Genomic DNA, 22166 nt, shown 5'->3' on the forward strand with positions numbered 1-22166 from the left:
GATGAAAGAAGCAAACGTGTGCTTTTAAAGCAAAAGACAAGCTTTAATCTTTTATCTATGTGGATTAAATAAGTGTATCTGAATTACTCGTTTCAGACATCCTGTGACCCACTGAAGCCAGAGTCACATTTTCACCTACAAAATATTTATATTTATGATATCGAGAAAAAACTAACCTCCTTTTCAAATCACTAGAGATGTTCATCCACTAAGGGTGGCCCCACTTAACACCACAGCAAGCAGTCTGTTTTAGAAAATGATTTACTTAATCAGGATACAAGTTTACTCCAAATGTTTTATTTTATGTTTCAGTTGTGACACCTGAAGAAGGCCCCACAGCCAAAATGTTGTGTTTACTTGTTCCTTTGCAGCCTACACATGCTAACGCAGCTACCTACTTGAATAAAATGAATACAATAATTAAAAAAGCAAACATATACAAGTATACATATCGACTTTGATCATAGTAAAAACAGAATTCTGAAATTCTAAACCAAAGTAAAATCAGGAGCAAAATAAAACTTGAAAATGTAAATTGTAATTTTACAAGGAATTTACATGTAATTTTTTTTTCACAGTACAAAAAAATAAATCAATACTATGATACATGTATATTTTTCCAGAGCATTTGTTCATTTAAAATATAGTGGTATGTATGGGGTTGCACGTATTCCAGGAACCATAGCATCAAAATTGCAACAGCATCTGTTGTAGGAGCTATCCTTGCTTTGTGACTGGTGTGGCAGCACTGCTGAGCTCCAACTCTTTCTCAATAATAACTTTCAAGGTTTATGGGTGTCTAAAAACCATGCTTTTTAATCCATGATTTTACCTTATAAGTCAATTGAGAACAAATTCTCATACACAATGACAATCTAGAGAGGTTCATTTACTGTATTTAGCAGAGCATTTACTGAAAGAATATGAACAAAGTACCTTATTAAAGGATATGCAGTAAAAGCAGCATCCTGCATGTGATTTTACCCAAGGATCCTCTATCATGAGAGACTGATTGAAGAATGCAATACCTTTCAATCACACCTAGTTTAATTCATTCTCAGAAATTGTTCTTAGGGAAAGAGTCTGAATATGTTACATTTTCCTAACAAGATTTTACAATGCAAAATGGATATGGTTTTGTGTATTGTTTTTTTTTAATGAGAATTCCTTAAAAATATATTTTTGTAAAAAAAAAGATATATTTCCAGGGGTGATTGCAACAAGCCACAGAATATGTTTAGAAATTAAAGTCTAACCTTTCTGTGTAAATCCACTGATACGCAGGATGAATGCCAATGTCAAACATTAAACTCACTAAATGATTACAGTTTCTCTGCAGCTTCAAATCTCAGTAATGAGTGGTCCCTGAGGAAGTAAAGAACAGATAAACCACAATAACAAGACAGGCTGAAAGGCTTTGTTTTTTCATGGGAGTCAGCTAAGGCAAACCAAATGTACTTACCTGCCAGGCATACTGCTACAGAGATTATTATTGGAAATAATCACCCTTGTAGTACAATGAAAAAATATTATGATAATGTGCCCATTTTTATCATTAAAAATTCTGAAAATGTGCCTAATAGTCTGAGAAGTTTTCCAGAGATATCTCCAAGTGGTACATTTTTAATGTCTAAAAAACAGGTACATACAAATATCTGCATTTTATTTTTTTATTGGGAACAGAGTTCTGGTAAAATATATTAAGCCAAAGCAAAAGTACAGCTGACTTTTTATGAATAACAGCATATCAAAGTCTGCCCAGATGTTTGTCCAGTGTTCTGAAGGGCATAAACAAGTATTGTATATCATCCCTAATGTGCTCAATTCATGTTGGTCTGTGGAGTTTGTAGGGTTAGATAGCATCCCTGATGCCTGTTCTTTTTCTCTGTGTACAGGATATGTATGGTGTTCAATGCTGTTGTAGATATAGAGTTGCTGTTGGTTGTGTCTGCTGCCTGGTTCTCTCAATGTTGTTCAATGTTTGCAGTTAATGCTATAACAAATAGCAGTCCGGTGGCTCAGATTCTGAGTCTATGGTTAGGCTCACATCTCAAATTAAGAGAATGGTTTTGTAATGAACAGGTATTTTTGAGATTTGCATACAAACAACACATTTGAAAGCTACAATATAATGTAGCAATATAATAAAAAGCAATGTTTAGACTAGTACAGTGGGGTGCGATTTTACTGTTCTGTGTTTACAACTGTAAAAGACAGATGAGACATTTTGTGTGCCTGTATAAGAAAGATTTCTTATTTCTTGCAGCATCTGGAGAAACTACACAACTTAAAGGCTAACCAAACCTTCCTTCTAGTCACAAAATTCTATAACAATGTAATGACAATATTTAATTTTTATTTGAAGTATGGTATATATAAAAAGTAACTCATTTTTCTTTGGTTTAGGGGGTGATGTAATTTTCTTTTCTGCCCCTTATTGCTCAGTGCAGCACCATCAGTTGGAAAGTGATTGGCCAGAAAGTGATTGACAGTGGTCTTACCCAACAGATGCTATGGCTGGCCTGGGCTGACAGCTTTTCCTGGGATGATTGATGTGACCAAGAGTGACAGCGTGGAGGCATTTGTGATAACCTACAGAAGTGTCTGTTACTGAGTAACCTCCAGCTTAATTAAAATATTAGCTAGCCAAGATTCATAGCATCTTCGCAACCTTTATGGACAAGTTCATATGTACAGATTATGGACAAGCATTAACATTTGAAAAACTTACATAGTATTAATAAAAAAACAATTGGCGGAAAAGCCTTTACTTACAGGGCCCGTAGCTTATGGAACAGTATCCCATCCCATATTCCGAGTCAATCTCAGTATTCAATCCAGACTGAAGACCTATTACTTCAGCCTAGCCTACTCACACCTTACATTATAGCCTGCTGCAACCATGGCTGTTGGTGCTGCTGTACATGCCATTGTGTGTCTCTATGTTGGCCCACCAGGTAGATACATCTGTTCTGACCAAACTATCCTATTCTCCTCCCCACATGTCTGGATGGCGCATCACTGCATCCAAGAGGGACATCATGGATATAGTTATCGTTTAGGAGGATTTTGCTGGTCTACAGAGATCTGCAGATACAGAAGACATGATGGATGGATGAATGGATTAATACCCTCATTTATTTCCTTTTTTTAAATTATATAGTGTTAGCATGCCCAAAGGGGTTGGGCAGCCAGTTGACCTTGGACCCCTATTGGGATTGTTTCTCCTTACTAAGGTGTTTTTGGTTCCTCTCCTCTGTTGTCTTCTGGTCTTCTGTTCTATATTGACAAACTGTATGGTCGCTTGCATTGTTAAGCTCCTTGGGGCAACCTTGTTGTGAAAGGCGCTATATAAAAATAAATTGAATTGAATAGTACTGTATATGCTGGCACTGACTAATGTGTGTTGATCACAGTAGTAACACAGAAAGCAAGAACTTGTACTTTTTAAATTTTATATTATTATGAATTTCTAAAATTTAGAAAGTATTTTATAATCTATTATTAGTTCTACTGTTAAACTATTGTGTCATTATACAAAAGAATAATAAGAAGAATGTGACATGAAATGTATTGTAACTGTTCATCTTATTGAGATATGAAGATAAGATTTTTTTTACTTATACTTTTTCAAAAAATCCCTAGTGTCAAACGAAGCAAAAAAACATTTTACACTTGTTTTAATTACAGTCAGATTACATATTTTTTGCCTCTCTAAACATGCCCCATAGCTTTTTTTTTAACAACAAAGGCGTCTTGTGTTGTGAAATAGGATTTTTCAAAGGAATTACTGAGGCTCCTAACTACATACTGTACAGTGGGTGTAGAAAATATTAACCTTACTTGGACATTTACCACATAATAACTTTTTAATGGTAAAACATTTTTTATAAAAAAGAAAAACACTAAAAAATACAGCTTAGAGAAGCATTCACTCCCCTAAGACCTTAAGTATTTAATATTTAGTTGTTCCCCATTTTGCAAAAATTACAGCCTCATGTCTTTTATGGTATGTTGCAACCAGCTTTTCACATCTTGCAGGTTTAATTTTCATCACCTCTTCCTTGCAAAATTGCTCCAACTGTTGCAGGTTGCAGGTTCTTTGGGATTTTAGTTTGGATTTTGACTGGGACACTCAAGTAATTCCACATTCTTTTTCAGCCACTAAAGGTTTGATTATTCTTTGTGTTCATTGACCTGTTGAAATGTCAGTCTCTGTCCCAGTTTCAGGTTTTTTGCAGACTGTTCCAGGTTTTGCTTCAGGATCTCCCTATATTGTGTCCCACTCATTCTGCCTTCTCTTTTGAGAAGCCTGCCAGTTCCTGCCAATGAAAAGCAACCCCAAAATTATGCAACAAATGCCATGCTTCAATGTGGGAATGGTGTTTTAGGAGTGATGAATCACGCTCTTATTTTGACAGACATGATGCTTGTGATTAAGGCCAAATAACGTATTGTTTGTCTCATCAGGCCACAATTTTTTCCCACATCATTTTAGATGTTCCTCCATGCCTTTTTGCACATTCAAGACAGGAGTTAATTTGAGGTTTTTTCAAACATGGCTTCCTCCTTGCCAGTCTATCATGCAGCCCAGATTTGTTGAGTATCTGACTTATTGTTGACTAACTCAGTTTCTCCCATCTGAATTACAAGACATAGTAGGTCTTTGAGGGTTGATTTTGGCCTCTTAACTGCCTCTCCGACCAATGTCCTTCTTGCCTGGCTGCTGAGATGTGGAGGACGACTTGGTCAATGAAGACTAAGTAGTTTTATGTGTCCTCCACTTAGTAATAATTAATTTAACTATTGTGGTAGTAGTTCAGGTGGGTAGCTGCGTCAGCATGCGTAGGCTGCAAAGGAACAAGTAATAGGTTTATTCCATGCTGAAAAAAAGAAGAAAGAGAACACAACGTTTCGGCCGTGGAGCCTTCTTCAGGTGAGCCTTCTTTGACACCTGAAGAAGGCTCCACGGCCGAAACGTTGTGTTCTCTTTCTTCTTTTTTTCAGCATGGAATAAACCTATTACTTATTAATTTAACTATGCTCCATGTGACACTCAGTGCCGTTGAAATCTTTTTATATCCTTTACTTGACTTCTGTCTGTCCATAAATCTGTTCCTTAGTTGTTGAAGAACACCCTTTGTCTTTATATTTCTTTGTATAAAATACCTTACTGTGGGGACTCACACAGACAGGAGATTTTAACCTTACAAAGACAGGTGTGTTCAATCTGAATGGTTAACCACTTTAATTGCACACATGTGAATTTCAATCAACATATCGTGCAAATTCTGTTTGAAATTAAGCAGGTCTTATTAGGGAGTGTTGTGCTAAAGTGGTGAATACTTTTCCAACAAAGATTTTAAGGGTTTTATTTTTAACTTATCCATTTTTTAGTTCCAAACCAGATCTAAGCAATTCAGTCAGTCTCACAAGTAGATCCCAGGGAGACAGAATACAAAAATGAAATAAAGGCACCCTCCTTTCCCATCCTGTAACAGATAGAAAAAGAAATCTTGACTGAACACTTCATATTTCTGAGAGACAGATTTTAAATAACCTCAATCCTCTTAGTTAGTGAAAAGCTCCATGGGACACTATCAGAAGCTTAATGCATTTATGCATTTAATTTAAAAATGCATTTAAATTACATAGCCATGTTAGGAGGATTACAAAATTAGAACTTTTCATCAAATTCCTTAATTTGAGCCCTATATTACATATATCACTAACTGGGTCGTAGGGCAGTGTCATTAGCCATCTTTAAATGAAATTTCCCAAGTAGCAGTATACAATTGAATGAATACTACAGAGGTTGAGTGAGCTTCAGGTGGCCATAGTATGCTGATAATCACCAAACCAATCAGTTTTTAGTCATTTATTAAAGGGTGCTGGAGTCCAATTTCAAAAACCTCAACATTTTTCTTTATTCTAATAAATAAACCCTTTGACATAATAAACCCCCCACTCAACAAAAATGATTCCATCAGTATGGGGATTTGTATGGAATTTCTAATAATGTATTCTTGCATTTATACAGCACTTTTCAAACCAAAGTACATTTAGGGGCATTGAGGTTAACTCCATAGTGAAAAATTAAAAAAAAAACATGAACACAACGTTTTTGCTGTGGAATGCGAACGTGTGTGGGGAAAATAGCACAGCAGGAACATAAGGGTAAGGATAAGAAAAGAAAGACAATGTCAGAATGGACATAGGAGGGTAAGAAAGACATGGGAGACACAGTACACAGTGTGGAAGGCAGTAATGTGTAGTTGGGAAAGATTTTAGAAAATAAATTAATCGGTCATTGAGAGCTGGGGTAAAGTGTGAACCTGGTGTAAGGATGAAAACGTCTTTCGATGGCTTTAAGAAGTAGGAGTCTTTGAATCCCTTTGTTAGCACAGAGACAGAAATATACTGCCCCTTTACTGTCCCCTGTGACAATGTACATGGCCCAGAAATCACTCCAGCGCAACATATAGTATGATGGGAGGAGAAGGGATGCTTGGCCAGTAGCATTTGGTGGCTAGTGTGCAAATAAATTAGCCATGCCTTTACCTTGGGAACAGGCTGTGAGATGGGATAGTGTGCAGGAGGTGCTAAAGAACGGGCATAGGAGCGAGGACCAGGTGAGGTTTTGGCTACCAGAGTTTGGCAGAGGAGCTGTGCACTCAGGGAGAAGGTAAGCGTTCTCTAGAACTTCTTGGGTTTCCTCAACAAGTTCAAAAAGTTGGTGAATCCTAGGGAGATTAATGGCTTTTGCTCCTATAGTCCTTGCAAGTGTGACCCCTCTTGAGTTGATGTCCTCAGAGTCTATTGAGTTGTCAAATGAAGGTTCTCAGAGGGGGTTCACTGGGTCCCAGAGTCTCAAGATATCTCAAATTCAGGACCTCAATTTGAGACCCTTAATTTCGCGGAGTGCCAGACATCAGAGAAACTGAAGAGAAAACCTAATACAACTAAAATAAGACTGTGAAAGTTAAACAAATAAGGCAAAGCAAAAGAGATGTAGCTTATTTACATTTTTTTTTCCTACAACCCAGGAAAGCAGTGATCCAACTCTCACCAGATCAGCTGATGTGAGTCTAGTAGAGCTGAAGAAGGAAAAAATAGATTATAAGAGCTGTTAAAAATCAGGAGAGTGTTTGGCTTATCTAGCCCATTTAGGTATTGGCTTGAACAATATGGCTGAGTACTACATCTTGGGTAAAGGAATGCTTTCACTTTCCACTTGTGTCTTAAAGTTTATGTTTCAATGTTTATTCTGAAGTAGTCCGTTGGGTTGCCTTTTTTTGCCCCTGAGGATTTTGAAGGATGCTTACATATACTTGTTTACTTGTTTTTGAAGACCTCTTTCAGATAGTGCTATAGTACAGCACTAACGTAGTACAGAAAAATAACAGACTGGGTAGAAAGGCTGTCATAGGATGACTATAAACTGTAACATTCAATTACAATATTTTCTTCATTTGTGTCCAAAAGCACTTTACAAAGACAAAAGTTATTAATATCATCATTTCAGAAACTAGCAACTTATCCATTCATTTTCTAACTGCTTCATCCAATTTAAGGTTATGGGAGAGCTGGACCTTTCCTGGCAAGCAACAGGCACAAGACAGGATACACCCTGGACGAGACGCATAGACACAAACGTACCGAGTCCAATTTTCCCAGAAGCCAATATACTTACCAGTGGACTTGAGGAGGAAACCAGAGCACCTGGCAAAAAACCCATAGGAACATGGGGAGAACATATAAATTCCATACAGATACAGTAGCACCCCACATCTGAATTTGACCCCAGGGCTCCAGCACTCTCAGGCAACAATGATAGTCAGTGTGCTTTCGACTAGCAACTTATTTGTAACCAAATTGAGGATTCCACATCATTACTATCTAAAATTGCTTTAAAAAGACAAATCCTTTTGTTCTTAATATTGCACATAAATATCCATTACAATTAGTAAATTAAAATACATTGTAGTAAAGCTATGTATTGGAGCATCATGATCTGTTATCCAATATTGAAATTGACTTTACATTTAACAAACCGAAATTCATGTAATGTATTTGTACAGCTGTAAAAAAATGTTGTGTTTGTAAATGTCTGAATTCTATATACTGAATGTCTTAGTGAGCATCACCTAAGATTTCCAGAATTATTTAAATAAGGTTAGAACACAATTTGAGCCCATTTTAAAAATTTGATTTGGTTGTCTGTATTTTATTATTCAAAATCTATTCTTTATTTCTTGCAGATTTCCTTCCAGAAAATTAGAAATAAATTATTGTAATATTTTGTTACAATATTGTGTCTTTCCCTGAAGCCGTGTAAACAAATCTTCCCTACAACATTTCTTTACTTAAAGGCTCCCCATTTAAAACAGTCACTAACCTGCTGCTTTGTTCCAAATTTTCACATGACTTTTTTCACTTGCGATTCTTCAATGCACTTGTGAATGGACTGCTAATAAATAATAAATATAGTCCTTCCCTATCTTTGTGTCGATTTTAGTGTTTGTGATTTAGTGATTGTGTCCATTTTAGTGTTATTTTTCAGTTCTATAGTCTAGGGAAATGAAACTCCATGTGGGGTGAAACTGAGACCCAAGACAAATAGTTTTGGACTTCTGAAATATGCCAATTGTTTTTGTTAAAAAAAGTTATTTCCGTTTTGGGAAATGTTTGTCAGGGGTTGCTACTTTGTGGGGGCATTTTTCTTAAAAAGGTACACAGTGTCTGTGTGTGCTTCGACTTTGATCATTTTATAGAAAATGACATGAAGTACGATGTCTGCTAACACTGTACACTTTTATACATAAGATTGTGTATTTATTTAACCCTCGTACAAAGTCTACATACAGTATATGAGTAATCCTTTTGTCTTTCTCGGATGCGGTTTAACTTCACAAGTTAGATACAGTACGCACACGTTTTAAAGTCCTCTGATTACAATTCATGGTTCAATGGAGTTAATATGATTCAGTTTGACACTTCTACAGTAACTGTACTATGCACGCGAACGCAACTGTTTCAAGGTTAAAAACTAAGTGCAGGTAATGCACTTGTTAAATGATTTGATGCAGGATGAAATACCAATACAAAAAGCGTTCAATGTTGAAAAGTCTACCTTTACTATCAAAACGCATAATAAAATGTACTCTTGTCTAGTTGCCTTAGCTCTGTAGCACTTGAACTACCCAATCTAATTAAGTGACTCATTCCACTGGCTGAGGCTGAAGCAGTGGCTCGGAGTCCAGATGATCGCCAAGACGGAGACTACAATAAGGCGCTTCCAAACACGGAGTGTCAGACAAGTTCAAAATATGCGTGACATAGCAATTCTTAGCCTTTATACAGCATAAGTAGTATCCAAAATACTACGAAGAATACTTTTGAAATTCCAACACCGAATTACTCATATCTTAAACTCTAAACATAGCACCTTGTCGCTACAGGTGTTTAATTTGTATTCAATTCACGCTTGATTATTTTAATCAAAGTGGTATTAAAAAACGGAAAAATGAAAAATGTGTCATCTTCTAATTCTCTTCATAACAGCGACATTTTAAGCGATAACATTTTCCAGCATGGATTTACAACGACAGCTAATAACTCTGGAATATCTAGCAGACCAGAGCGAGATCAACAATTAGCCTGGATTGAAATTGCGGTTCTTGGAATTATTTTCTTTACCGCCTCAATCGGCAATTCGGTTCTTGTTATGGTGCTCTGGAGGAGAAGAAAAAGGATGTCTAGGATGTACGTTTTCATGATGCACCTCAGTATTGCTGATTTGGTAGTGGCAGGCTTTCAGGTTCTTCCTCAGCTTATCTGGGACATAACGGACATCTTTCTGGGACCCGATTTTCTGTGCAGAGTCATCAAATACTTGCAACTCGTCGGGATGTTTGCTTCGACATACATGACTGTTGCAATGACTGTTGACAGGTTTCAAGCAGTCTGTTACCCAATGGTGACTTTCCAGAAGAAAAGGGCTTTCTGGAATGCCGCTATTTGTTCTAGCTGGTGTATAGCTTTTATTTTTAGCCTGCCACAAGTGTTCATATTCTCTAAAACGGAAATCTCTCCTGGAGTCAATGAATGCTGGGCTCAATTCATAACTCCCTGGGGTTTAGAGGCTTACGTTACATGGGTATTCACTGTTATATTCTTTATTCCCACGATTATACTCATTATTTGTCAAGTTCAGATATGCCGAATACTTCAAATGAACATACACGCCAAAACGCACGGGGATATACTCAGACATAACCAGATGCAGGTGATTCCTTCCAGAGCTAGCAATTTCAACTGTTTCTCCAAAGCAATGATCAAAACAGTAAAGATGACGGTTATAACTGTAGTGGTTTATATTCTCTGTTGGGCTCCTTTCTTCATTGTGCAACTGTGGTCTGTTTGGTTTCCAAGCGCAATAACAGAAGGTGAGTTACATATTTTTAGCACACTCGGGAATCTTATTTTTTAAATGAACAAGTAGTAGTTAATTACATTCATGAAAGTAGGACGAAATGCTTGTTATTCTCTCATTGTCTTTCAAGAATTAACTTCTACTTTTTTCAGTCCGCGAGCTGGCGAAACTCCTCAGTCTTACCTTCAGCAGTATACAGTAATATGACAGGTAGTTTACACAGATCGTCTGCTGGAAAGCATTTATTATGAATACAGGGAAAAACAGTTAAAAATGATAAATAACGTTTTTTGTTACGTCAACTTGATACTTCTGCACCAAATAAAAACGACAAATCTCGTATTTTCAGATAAAGGTTTTTCAGATGTAGGTACAGTCTGAACAGATGCCTTGAGCTCTTTACACTTTGCGCACCGCTGACGAACACAGGTAGGGTAAGAATTTCTGACAGCTGTGAAAATCGATGTTTTGTCTGCAAGAGCTACATGATTTATCGTTTTCGTGCTGAGACATTAATCGTTAATAAAAACCCATCTCTCCTCGGGGCATGGTGTTTAAATCGTGTTCCTGATTTCCAAACGCGTTTAGTGTAGAACAAATGGTTTTCTTTCCTGCACAGCTAAATGTTAGCATAGCCCTTAAAACATTCAACTATCGCATTAACAAGGCTGCACTAAATATACAAATAAAGCACACAAACAATTTCCTGGCTTTTTAATTTAATCGAGCTAGAATTTAGCTATGTAATTTACACTTCTCTGCACTAAATGAGTCAGTGGTGTGAGTCATTTCTTTGGAGAGATGAACTGTGCGCTTCTGTATCTTGGAGAATCAGCCAGTGCCACACAGTTTGTAGTATAATTTTGCACTCGAGCTGGGTTTCACGATTTCTTTATTGTTGGATTTATAATTACGTGTCTTACTCTCCTTATTTTCAGGTATTTAATTTAATAAATTAATACGTTTTGGAAACAAAAATAACGCTTAAATCGCGAATTACCCGCTTTAAAATGAGAAAAAATGTACAGACACTTATTTTTACGTAATGTCAGTACAACCTATTTTAATCTAGTGGCAATACATGTTTTAAATTTTATCATGGGTGTTACACTCATTTGCCATAGCGTGGAAGATTTGATATGCTTGTGCAGGTTTACTTCGGAAAATTCATAGTTCAAGTTCCTGGAAATAAGGAGGTACACTCTGCCGTAGCGCACTCATCAGACTTTTTCCTCAAAAATTACAAATGCAATTATGTTAATTATAATTAAACATACTGTATGAAAATGATCAAATATGATAATAGTAAATTTGAATATTATTTACCTCAAAACCTGAGTCTTACAAATAGCAAAATAATTTAATGTATGTTAGAGAGCACTGAAATCAAGCATTGCTACCTCCTTGCTCTGGGGCCCAAAGATGTGATGCTGTCTGCATGGAGTTTGTATGGTCTCCGTGTGTTCACATTGGTTTTCTCCTGGTGCATTGGTTTCCTCCCATAGTACAAAGACTATGATAGAAAGGTAGATTAATTGACTTCTGGGAAAACTGGCCCAGCTGTGAGTGTGTGCATGTTTGAGTCTGTGTGTCGTGTCATTTATAGCTACAATGAAGCATTTAATACTTGCTTTTTCATTTACCAACCTGGTTTCCTGAACAGGTCATAAGCTTTTACATGTAAAATGTTTACATGTAAAAATGTCAAGTTACAGGAAATTAATGTTCCCAATGCAAAGTTTTGCATTTTTTAACAATTTTAGAGGAGTGAATTACCTTTTAAACCTAAGGATGGGTGTATACTGTATGTCTATCAATTGATAAACTGCAGAATTGAAATGTGTATTGCAGTTACAACAGTGACAAAGCACACCTATAGCAGCTGACTACAAAGGTACTAGGACTCTTCTTCTGGCAGATCCCCCAGAGCCACCAGTGCAACCACAGAAAACACAGGAAAGTAGTTTGCATATTAGCTTTACTTAAATACGCGTAGTTGCAATAAGGCAAGTATCATCGGATACATGGAAAAAATATTTACAACATGTCCCAAGTAACCAGAGGAAAAAGAACAAATATCTAAAGGAGTGCTCTTTGTTTGCTGCAGTGTCCCAGCTCTCTCTGTCATACTGTATGTACAGTAATACAAAAAATAACTTCCGAAGAGCACTACTTTCCTGAACTCCTGGTCATACTTAAACCAGTAGCTTTCTCTTCAGTCCCAATAAAACCTATATAATATAAAATATATCCATTTTACTTCCACTGCCCTGGCTTAACGCAACAAAACAGGGCAGAGAAAGAGAGAGCGCTCAAGCCCCTGTACCTCTACTGTTCAGGAATCTTATATTGGCCAGAACACCATGGCCGGTATGAGGATTATGAATGTCCAGGTGATCACAGGGGAGAAGCAGACACCACAATGGCTATTTGTGGACCACATGTTGTATGCAGATTGCCAGGTGTTATAGTCTTTCCTTCTTCTGTTCTTTATTTTGTTTCTGCCTCTCTGTTTCAGGTCCAGTCCCCACTGCTTCAGCACCTTCACACACCCTACATGCCACATCTGACTGCATGGCAATTGACTGATGTCTAGTCAAAGAGCAGGTCAATCACTTAGATGAAGATTGCTGTCCGCTGTATTGTTTATGAAAGGGCAACAGGAAGACCTTTAAAATAGAGTGAATCAGACACAAAAGAAAAAAAACACCATACCCAACAAAACAGTGGCAATTTTGTGCCGAATTCAAGTAAATATAGCCCCCCAAGTCATTGCCCTTCTTCCATTTTTGTCATTCCATGACATAATAGGGACTCCTCTGTAGTGATAAGTGAGAAACAGCTTACTTTATTTATTCTGTGTTCAGCAGAGGATTTAATGTTTATAACTGGGGCATAGAATTGGTAGCTCCGAGGAGATAACCAAGGAACATAACCGGCTGTTCTGCAGCCGATGTTTGGGTACCTAGTATAATGATGTCTTTCATTCCCACGGCCACTTCCCCATGTAAAAGGTTAAAGGGATGTCACCTGACAAAAAATAAAATGCAGAATATTATTTATTTGCTAGATATCATAAGTTTGAAAAGAGCAAAAATTCACATTTTTGCATTTTACACAAGTGCTTTTTGGTAGCTATCTCAAAAATACAAAATAATAATGATGACAGGCATGAGTACTGGAATCAAGATATTTATATTTCGGTGGGCTAGATTGCAGTTTGATCTCCTTCTGAACTTTAATTTAAAACTCCCTTTCAGTAGTTTGGCAAAATCTGAATTAAGATTAAGTAAACATGTAATTTGAATTAGGCTGACCCCAAGTTTCTAAAGGAATGACAACATCTCCATAAGTCTATCAGAACCCCCTTATGAAGCAAATGGGATCACATTATGCGAGTGTAAAATTCTTAACTTGCTGAATTTAAACTGAACTTATCTTGGCTAGTGGTTGGATCCAATGGTGTGGATCCAATAGGAGAATACTACTCCAATCCAAAGTGATTAGCCAGAAAAGTGTTTGGCACTGAAGACGTATTTGTTAGTGCATCTCAGATTGTGGTACTGGAACCTCAGAAAGAAATAGTCCTTGCAGGGTTAGGTCACTAAAGGAGTGTGGCATCTCTTTCAAAGTGTAAATATGCAATTTGATAATATGTGATGGTAAGGGGAAGGTGTTTGGATGACAGAGGTGTCTCTGCCTTTTGAAGTCTTATGAGGAGAAAACGAATTATATGAGGACAGGTAAGGAATTTCCATTTAATTAAGCTTTAAATGAAAGTCTGGGAGAAGGTCAAACCCCAATCTCACTCACTTATACTACCAGCCTACCGTACATATAAATACTGTAGCCTATAGACCTAACGTGACACAGCTGATGTGTTGTCGGCTCAGGGGAAGTGTACAAGAAGATTGAAAGCATTGTGTGGGGTTAATGGGGAATGGCTCGATGCCCTTAGAGTAAGAATGGTGAATGTGAGGCTGGACTGGGTGTGTAGAGACAAAGCCAGGTAAAAGAGCTGTTGAAGGGAAGATGTTTGCTGCCAAGGCAGTGAGCAGGTGGATTGTTGACCATGGTGGAGGACAGGTGAACAGGATAGAAGAAAGAGAAGAGGTGAAAGTGCAACAGGAAAACAGTTTTGGAACTAGAATCATTGTGGGTAGGATTCCAGGCATTAATGAGGGGCCAGAAGGAGTGGATGGGTGAAGGAATAAGAGAGAATAAGAGTGAACCAGGTAAAGAAGGCAGAGGGCTCATTGAAAGTGATAGAAGTACCTGATGAAGGGTCCATGGATGAAATGATGGGACAGGCTGGAGGAACTGCCTTGAGCTGGGTGTCATAGCTGGTCAACTGGAAGACAAAAGGCATAGTGGAGCTGCTGTCTGGAAGGGTATCCACAGATTGATGGCTGGTGGAACCATGGACAAACTGGTATTTTTAATGTATCAAGAGAGACAAAGGTCAGATTGTGGGGGTCAGCTGCCAGAGCAGTGGACAGAAAGCAGAATGATGGTGCAGACTAACACTTACAGGTACTTACAGGGATGCTTGTGGAGCTGGGAAAACAAAGGGCTAGTAATTTAGTAAACCATGTGTGGTGTGAGGTCTGACTGAGGGGTACCAGCACCCAGGAGAAGCATGTGAATTTGATTTCTTTCAGAAATACTTTTGGTACTTATACGTACTGTAGGTGAACGGAAGTCAGTAAGGATAGGGTGAAATCTTCTTCTGAACTTTCTTTAATGACTCAGAAAACCAGAAAGGAAGCAACACAGCTTTTTAAAAGTTAAAATCCTGTATTGGAATTTTAAGAGATATCTATCCTCAAAAACTATTTCACTTTTTTTAAAATTTAGTCTGTGTCAATGTATTTCTTAAGTTGATAGACTGTATTAAGAAAAAAGTTTGAAATAATGCGTTTTATGCTGTAATATTTGGTAGAAACTCTTTGTCCAAATCTATGTTCTAGAAATTCTGAACCTGTTCACCTATTCACAATAAGCCTCATTTTAACATTATTAAATAGTTTAGAAAAAATAAATTCCTAACATTACATCATCTCCATGAATTTATATTGTTAACACAATGAGAAAAGTATGCATTTCTGAAAGAGGATGCAAAAGGTACATGGTACAGGGCTTTTCTTTAAGTTGATGACAAACCACATATTGTGCGCTGACTCCCACCTCTGTCAGTTTCAGTAAAGCAAAGACACATTTATGCTTGTTCTCATGTAATTACCTGTACAGTATGTCCTGTACTACCAGTTCCAAATGATTGAACTAGGCTACACATACTGTATATACTGAAAATAAAAAACAAATTCTTTTTATACATGTATGTTTTTAGAAAACAGAGTATACAGAGATTGGATATAAATTCATGTTTTTACCATGTTGTCATCGATTTTGAAGAAATAATTATTCATTGCTCACCATGATAAAGAATTTCTATATAACTTGTAAGTGTGTATTTGCTTTTTCATGGAAATTGAATGTGAATTTAGGAAACACATTTTTATTATTCCAGGTTCTGTGTTTACAATCATCATGCTCCTGGGAAATCTTAACAGCTGTGCGAATCCTTGGATTTACATGTATTTCTGTGGCCACATACCATGTTGCAAAAAGCACCAAGGCAGCAGCTCAATCCGGGAAGATTCTGTGATAACTGCCAGCATCAACATCGGAGACAAAGGCCCTACAGACAATTCCACACAGCTGTAGACATTTCTGGTGCGGTGTGCCTTACTGTGTCATCAGGAAATCTTTCACCCAGTGAGGCCCACAGCCTATGCTGCAGGCTCTGTGGGGCTCACTGTGTGAAAAATCGCAGATGCCTCTGACAAGTGCACGTTTTTTGTAAGTTTGAACATTATAGCATTAAACCCAATTCACTTAGCATCTGGCAATTCCAGACAATAGGTATAAAAAATAAGTAACTGGCTAGTCCTATTGGTTTCAAACATGGCTGTAATATTGCTGTTTTTAATTCATTTTTAAGAGTGGGTATGAAATTACTGACAATATAATTAGTTAATTGTTTTCATTGGAAAAATAATTACAAATTAGAAACAGAATCTGTTAGAGGTATGAAATATACACACTACAGTACTACAATTCAGTTTCAGAAAACTTCTTTAGGTTGTATTTTTCAAATTTCAGATAAAATCATTCTAAATGTTTTTCTAAAGTACAGTGTTTTGCAGATCTAGTATATTAAAGTAGTCTACTAAAATTTGCAAAAATAGAAGATAACTAAAAGTACCTACAGTAGTTTGTAACATTACTCCATACTTATTTACAAAAAAGCTAGGTGATGGGTCTTTGTTATTAAGCTGTTTGTTATTAGTGAAGCATGCTGTTTCACTGTACAGTATGTTTCTTTTACACTAAATACATTTTTCGCTGTTCCATACAGTACTATATATATGTATTATAAACCTTGTGAATTTGTTGTATCACCATTTTATTGCAGATGTTAATGGCATTATATTGAAATATGACATTGTTAGACATGTTTTAAAATGAAATTATTTCATTTCTGCCAGTGATTTACAGTTATGTTTTGCACTTTGTGATGTAAATTGAGAAAAAAAGTATGTCACACTAAGAAAGCATGCAGGTGTACTATATTTGAATAATATCGCTCTACATTTTTGCTGTAACCTTTTTGGAAATGTGTTGCATTTTGTTGTTTCACAGTGATTCGCCACATATATATTTTAGCTTTTAATGTCCAATGTTTAATGTTTAAATACCTTGATATTACATCTGTCTGGATTACACTGACATTGGCCTCCATTAAAGCTGTTTGTACTCCTGTAATTCTTCAGCTGTACAAATACCTTCAGAATGTTAGCAAAATAATGAAAAAAATGTATAAAATTACACAATAAAACTGAAAATATTGTAACTTATTTTGTTCAGCTTTTCTTATGGACATGGAAAAATGTGTGAAAAAGACTGTATCCATTGCTATAAAAATAACAAAAACCTGACATAAATGCCTGCTTTTGATTTAATCTAAAATGTCTGTTGGTGATCTCAAGATGTAATTACAAGATGCTTGATCTGGAAAACTAATTTTTAGTATTTATTATTCACATATTGTGAATGTGGCAACACATTTTTCATTGATATATCATTAGTAAAGCAAAACTATTTTTGCTACAACTTTGTGTGTGGACTGCCTATGTGAAACCGCAAAACAAATGAAATACTGTAACATAGCAAATTATCATAAAATAAGCTATCAATTCATTTATAGAAGTCTTTTCTGTTTTCTCTTTGTATAATCATAAAACAGTCCCTTTGTTACATACCAAAAGATAAAGATAATTTGAATTAAACGAAAACATCTAATGTATTATAATTCTAAAACCTGAAATGTTTCTGCTTAAATTTGTATGTTGTCAGCTGCGCTGCCTGTAATGTTCTACTCATCTCCATGTTTTACAATATAAGGTGGATGTACTGTATAAGACAGGTATAGATTAACATTCACACAGTGACAAATTCAGTATTTCAATAGCTGATAAAATAAAGTTTACCAAGGCAATGCTGTCACTTTCAGCAATCTATCCGTTCTTTTGAAATCTTGCTTATTATTGAAATTCCACTTGCTACTGAAATCTGAACAGTTCAACTCTATTTTATCTATAACCCTAAAAGTATTTCATTTTTTTCATGCTCACGCAACTAAGTGTGGAATGGAAGTAGAATGTAACTGGTCCTTTGTTCTTCAGAGAGTGTTCTGAGAGAAAGGCTTGATGCTGGATGAGCCATGTGACATTCCCTTCTTTTGGACACTGGTTGGTAAACGGAAGAGAATGTTGTCTCAAGGGAACATGCAGACGAATAGCTGAGAAGTCGATGAAAACATACAGCCTACAGGGGATTTCCATCTCCAGACTGAAGACAGATAATCAAATATGTAATACCTACAATAAAACATTAACAAGACTGGGGGTTCTATTGCTGCACACAGACAGGTGATATAATAAAGGTACCATACCATTCCCATGTACGATTATCAAGCAATATCATCAAGAAGGAAGATCACTTTAATGGGAAAGAGAAACATGACCAATTAAGAATATCGAATTAGTCTAAAATTACACAATTGACCAAACCTCAGAGCAATCTTGCAGAGACTTAGCAGAGGACTGTGTTGTTTGACTCAAAATAAGTGTGGAATAACTGGTGCAGAACAGAACAGGCTGTGGTACACAAGTTTGTATTAAGGGACAAGTGGCTGAACTCAGTCATATGATTGTTTGGCCATTACTGCGCTGTGGTTCATGATAATATGATAACATCCTAGAGGCTGTGGAGATAGACAGGCACTGATGCATCATACTGTGCCTACTGCCAAACCAGAAGACACGTAAAGTGAATGCAAGCATATCTTGAATCTAATTTTAATAAAACAAGATGGTATATGCAAGAAACGTGTCTCTTCATCCCTTATATCTCTGCCTTTGCAGCCAGCTTTATTTCTTGATTATTTCATCTGTGCTAGTACCCAGCTGCCATCATTGGTCAGATCTCATCATTCGGATTGGAAAAAATGAAATATACTGTTTGAAGAGAATATTAAGAAAAAACTATTTTTAATTTGTTCTATAGCTGTTCTAACACTTCTTAGGACACAGCTATTTCACTGTCAGGATTTTTGACACCTTGATTTTCAAACAAAGTCAAATCAATAAATTAGACTTTAAAGAAAAAGCAAAATATTATACATACATGGAAAACAAATATGACGACAAATCCCTTTGCAAAGTCTTACAGGTTCTAGAACATGTTCCATAACATAAAAGAGGTGTTTCCAATACAAATGTATTCACAGTAGATATTTTTAAGTAAGCCTTGTTATGGATGTGGCTTTGAATATGTGCTTTCTTACTACAAGAAGGTAAAAGGTTTCAAATACAGAATGAATACAGCTTTGGGAAAAATACGTTGCAAACATTTACCTTAGAGGCCTACCTATTAGGCTCTGCCTAATAGGTCACAGACAAATCAGCACACAAGATTTTAATTAAATAATTTTGGCTGTGTCATATCATTTAGCAAACAATTTAACTTAAATGCAAACAGTGCACTTCACCTGGTTTCCCCTGCACACTGAAACACAGTGGACTACATTTCTGAAGGACTTCAGTTGTGTTAAATTTACTGTAATTAAATGTTTCATAAAGGAAGAAAATAACTCATGTTACAAAATGAATTAATTTACAGAGGCTACAGTTTCTTTGACAAATTCTTTTGTGTCTTTAAACTTCATTATGTTGGTTTCTCATTAGAAAATGAACTGTTACAAAATTTGGATGATGGTTAATTTATTATAGATATAACCCATTATACTGTATACCGTAAATGTTTTATGAATGATACACATATAGATATTTCATGTCTACTTTCAAATATATTCACCACTATAAACCTCTATTATGTTGACGGTTCAGGCTTTGCAAATATTAACAGCAACTACGATCAACCAGCATACAAGGCTAAGAATGACCTAGAATTCCAAGGTTAATATCCTTTAATATAAGTCCCCAAGATGGACCGTAATAATCCCTGACTGAACATATTAGCTTTACTTTCCCTAAAGGGATGTACTTCAGGTTGTTTCTCACCAGCCACTAAAATGTGTGATTCGTTGATTTAACGAGCACACTAAACTAATTTCTGTCACCCTGTCTATGGGTTCAGTGCAGGATATGTGCTTGCCTATGGTCCCAGACTCTAACCTTTTGATAATTTCTTGAGCAGTGACTCTACAAAGGTTATTATTTATTACACAGAGAAAATACTTATGTGCAGTCTTTTAAAATTGAAATTCAGAAGGAAGGTGTTTCCTATAACATTAATTCACTTTCAGAAGTAGAATACCTTTTAATCTCCCCCTAGAAATTATTTTAGGGTAAGTAGTAGGGGAAATAGTGATGGACTGAGCTAATTAAGAATTGGTAAAGTAATGGTTCTTTACTGAAGTTTGGGAAGGATAATGACAGACAAGCTAGTCTCAGCCAGCTGTTTTAAATCACAATCATTGCTGACTTTCAGTATATATCTAACTCTTTGCACATACCTGTACCTTTTCTGGCAATTTTTGTATTCATTCCTCCTCCACCCTATCCACCTTAGCAGCTAACCTTTGGTTAACTCCTTTCTCTGAATGGGGATCAAGCCTACTCATATTCTGGCCAGAAGGCTACCTGTTAATAAACAATAAATATTTGCAAAGCATCCGATTCTTGGATGTCATTATTGCTTGTGAAATAAGCAATGTGAACAAAAGAAATCCAGGTATTGCTGAAGATTTTTAGCTATGATTAAAGTTTACTTCAACTGTTGGATACATTGTCTTAACACTGCTCTGATATTGCCTGTATAAATTTCAAATAATTTGAATACATGGCACTGAATTTCATTTTAGGCTAAAGGGTAGTAGAATTCTATTGTATTTTTTAGAATTTAATATTCAAGGCTACGCAAGACTGAAGTCATTTTCTGATTACCATCAGGTGGACCTGGTTACCACCTGCAGTGTTCCTACCTGCATTTCCTTAATCTGGGCATTTCAGACTATTTAGACATGTGTTGTTATCAGTAGGTTCTATTATCTTATTTCACATGCAAGTGTATTATTAAGGTATGTGACATCTACATCTATTATTTCAGATTCGTTTTCTCAAATAATTGTATGCCCTCTTGTCCAATGCCACTAGTCAGCTAGTACTGAGGATGCCACTATACTTTAGAATTCCACCATTGTGCTGTTTTAGAAAATAAAAAAAAATCCTTTATCCCATATTGTCCTTGGCATAACAGCCAGCTTTACCATATAATTTATTGTCAATGTAATCTATTATTTTTATATATTATATATCATTCTTTATATTGTTATATATTATATATCATTCTAGATATTATATTATTATTCTGTTATTTTATGTAATATGATTATAAGGAGAGTCTCAGTCGCATTGTGGATGCCAATTGGGAGAGAGAGAGAGAGAGACATTTAGCGTGTGTAACGCCCATGTGTTTTATGTTCTATAAGGAAATAAAATCGCAGACCTCTACCTGGTGTCCCTGGGTGTTCATTTGACACAACGCAGAGGAAGCCGTCCGCTACATCAACATCACTATCTGTCTATTTCATAGCCTTCAAACCATACCACAATCACTATAGTAATGTGCTAGCTCAGTGTGTTTTATGAATCTAATAGAAGAAGAGAAAAAATATCCTAAAATTATTTTAGAAATTATTACATTAATTTAAAGTAATTAATTAAAGTCATCATATCTTAAATCCATAAGAACTCATTTTTTAATGTAAAATTGATAACATCAGAAGTCAAATTGTATCTTGTTATTCCATGTCTTAGCACAGCTATAGTTTCAAGTTTCTGCAATACATCTCACTGTGCAGAGTTTTAGGAAGTCTCTCCTCAGCGCATATCTGAAATAATCATTCAAATAAAACACAACATATATTCCTTTGATGTTATTCCCACTGTCTTGCTTTGTTTTAATATTGAAATGCTCTTTGGCTTTTGTTACACACATCATCAAAGAACCATTAATATCTGTCAATGTCGTCTCTGTCTTTGAACCTCCTTTTGTTAAAATCAGAACTTAAGAGTCTGGATCATTTAATAATTATAACCCAAATATAACTTGTCATGTTATGCTATTTAATGTTGTTTTCAGT

General features: G+C 36.1%; 1 protein-coding gene across 1 annotated transcript; it reads left to right on the top strand.

The window, feature by feature from the left end:
- Positions 1 to 9526: 9526 nt before the first annotated feature.
- Positions 9527 to 16162, top strand: LOC148829514 (arg8-vasotocin receptor-like). The gene is made up of 2 exons (XM_088923433.1): positions 9527 to 10448; positions 15966 to 16162. Exons 1-2 carry the CDS (start codon positions 9527 to 9529, stop codon positions 16160 to 16162), a joined length of 1119 nt encoding a protein of 372 aa, XP_088779559.1.
- The last annotated feature ends 6004 nt before the right edge of the window (positions 16163 to 22166 follow it).

The sequence above is a fragment of the Atractosteus spatula genome, chromosome 8, assembly GCF_055471065.1.
Source record: "Atractosteus spatula isolate fAtrSpa1 chromosome 8, fAtrSpa1.hap1, whole genome shotgun sequence".
Taxonomy (NCBI): Eukaryota; Metazoa; Chordata; class Actinopteri; order Semionotiformes; family Lepisosteidae; genus Atractosteus; species Atractosteus spatula.

Excerpts from the sequence above, each read along its gene's own strand:
- LOC148829514 (XM_088923433.1), top strand. The coding sequence starts at position 9,527 with ATGAAAAATGTGTCATCTTCTAATTCTCTTCATAACAGCGACATTTTA. Across the intron at positions 10,449-15,965 it reads TCCAAGCGCAATAACAGAAG|GTTCTGTGTTTACAATCATC; the intron begins GTGAGTTACATA and ends TTATTATTCCAG.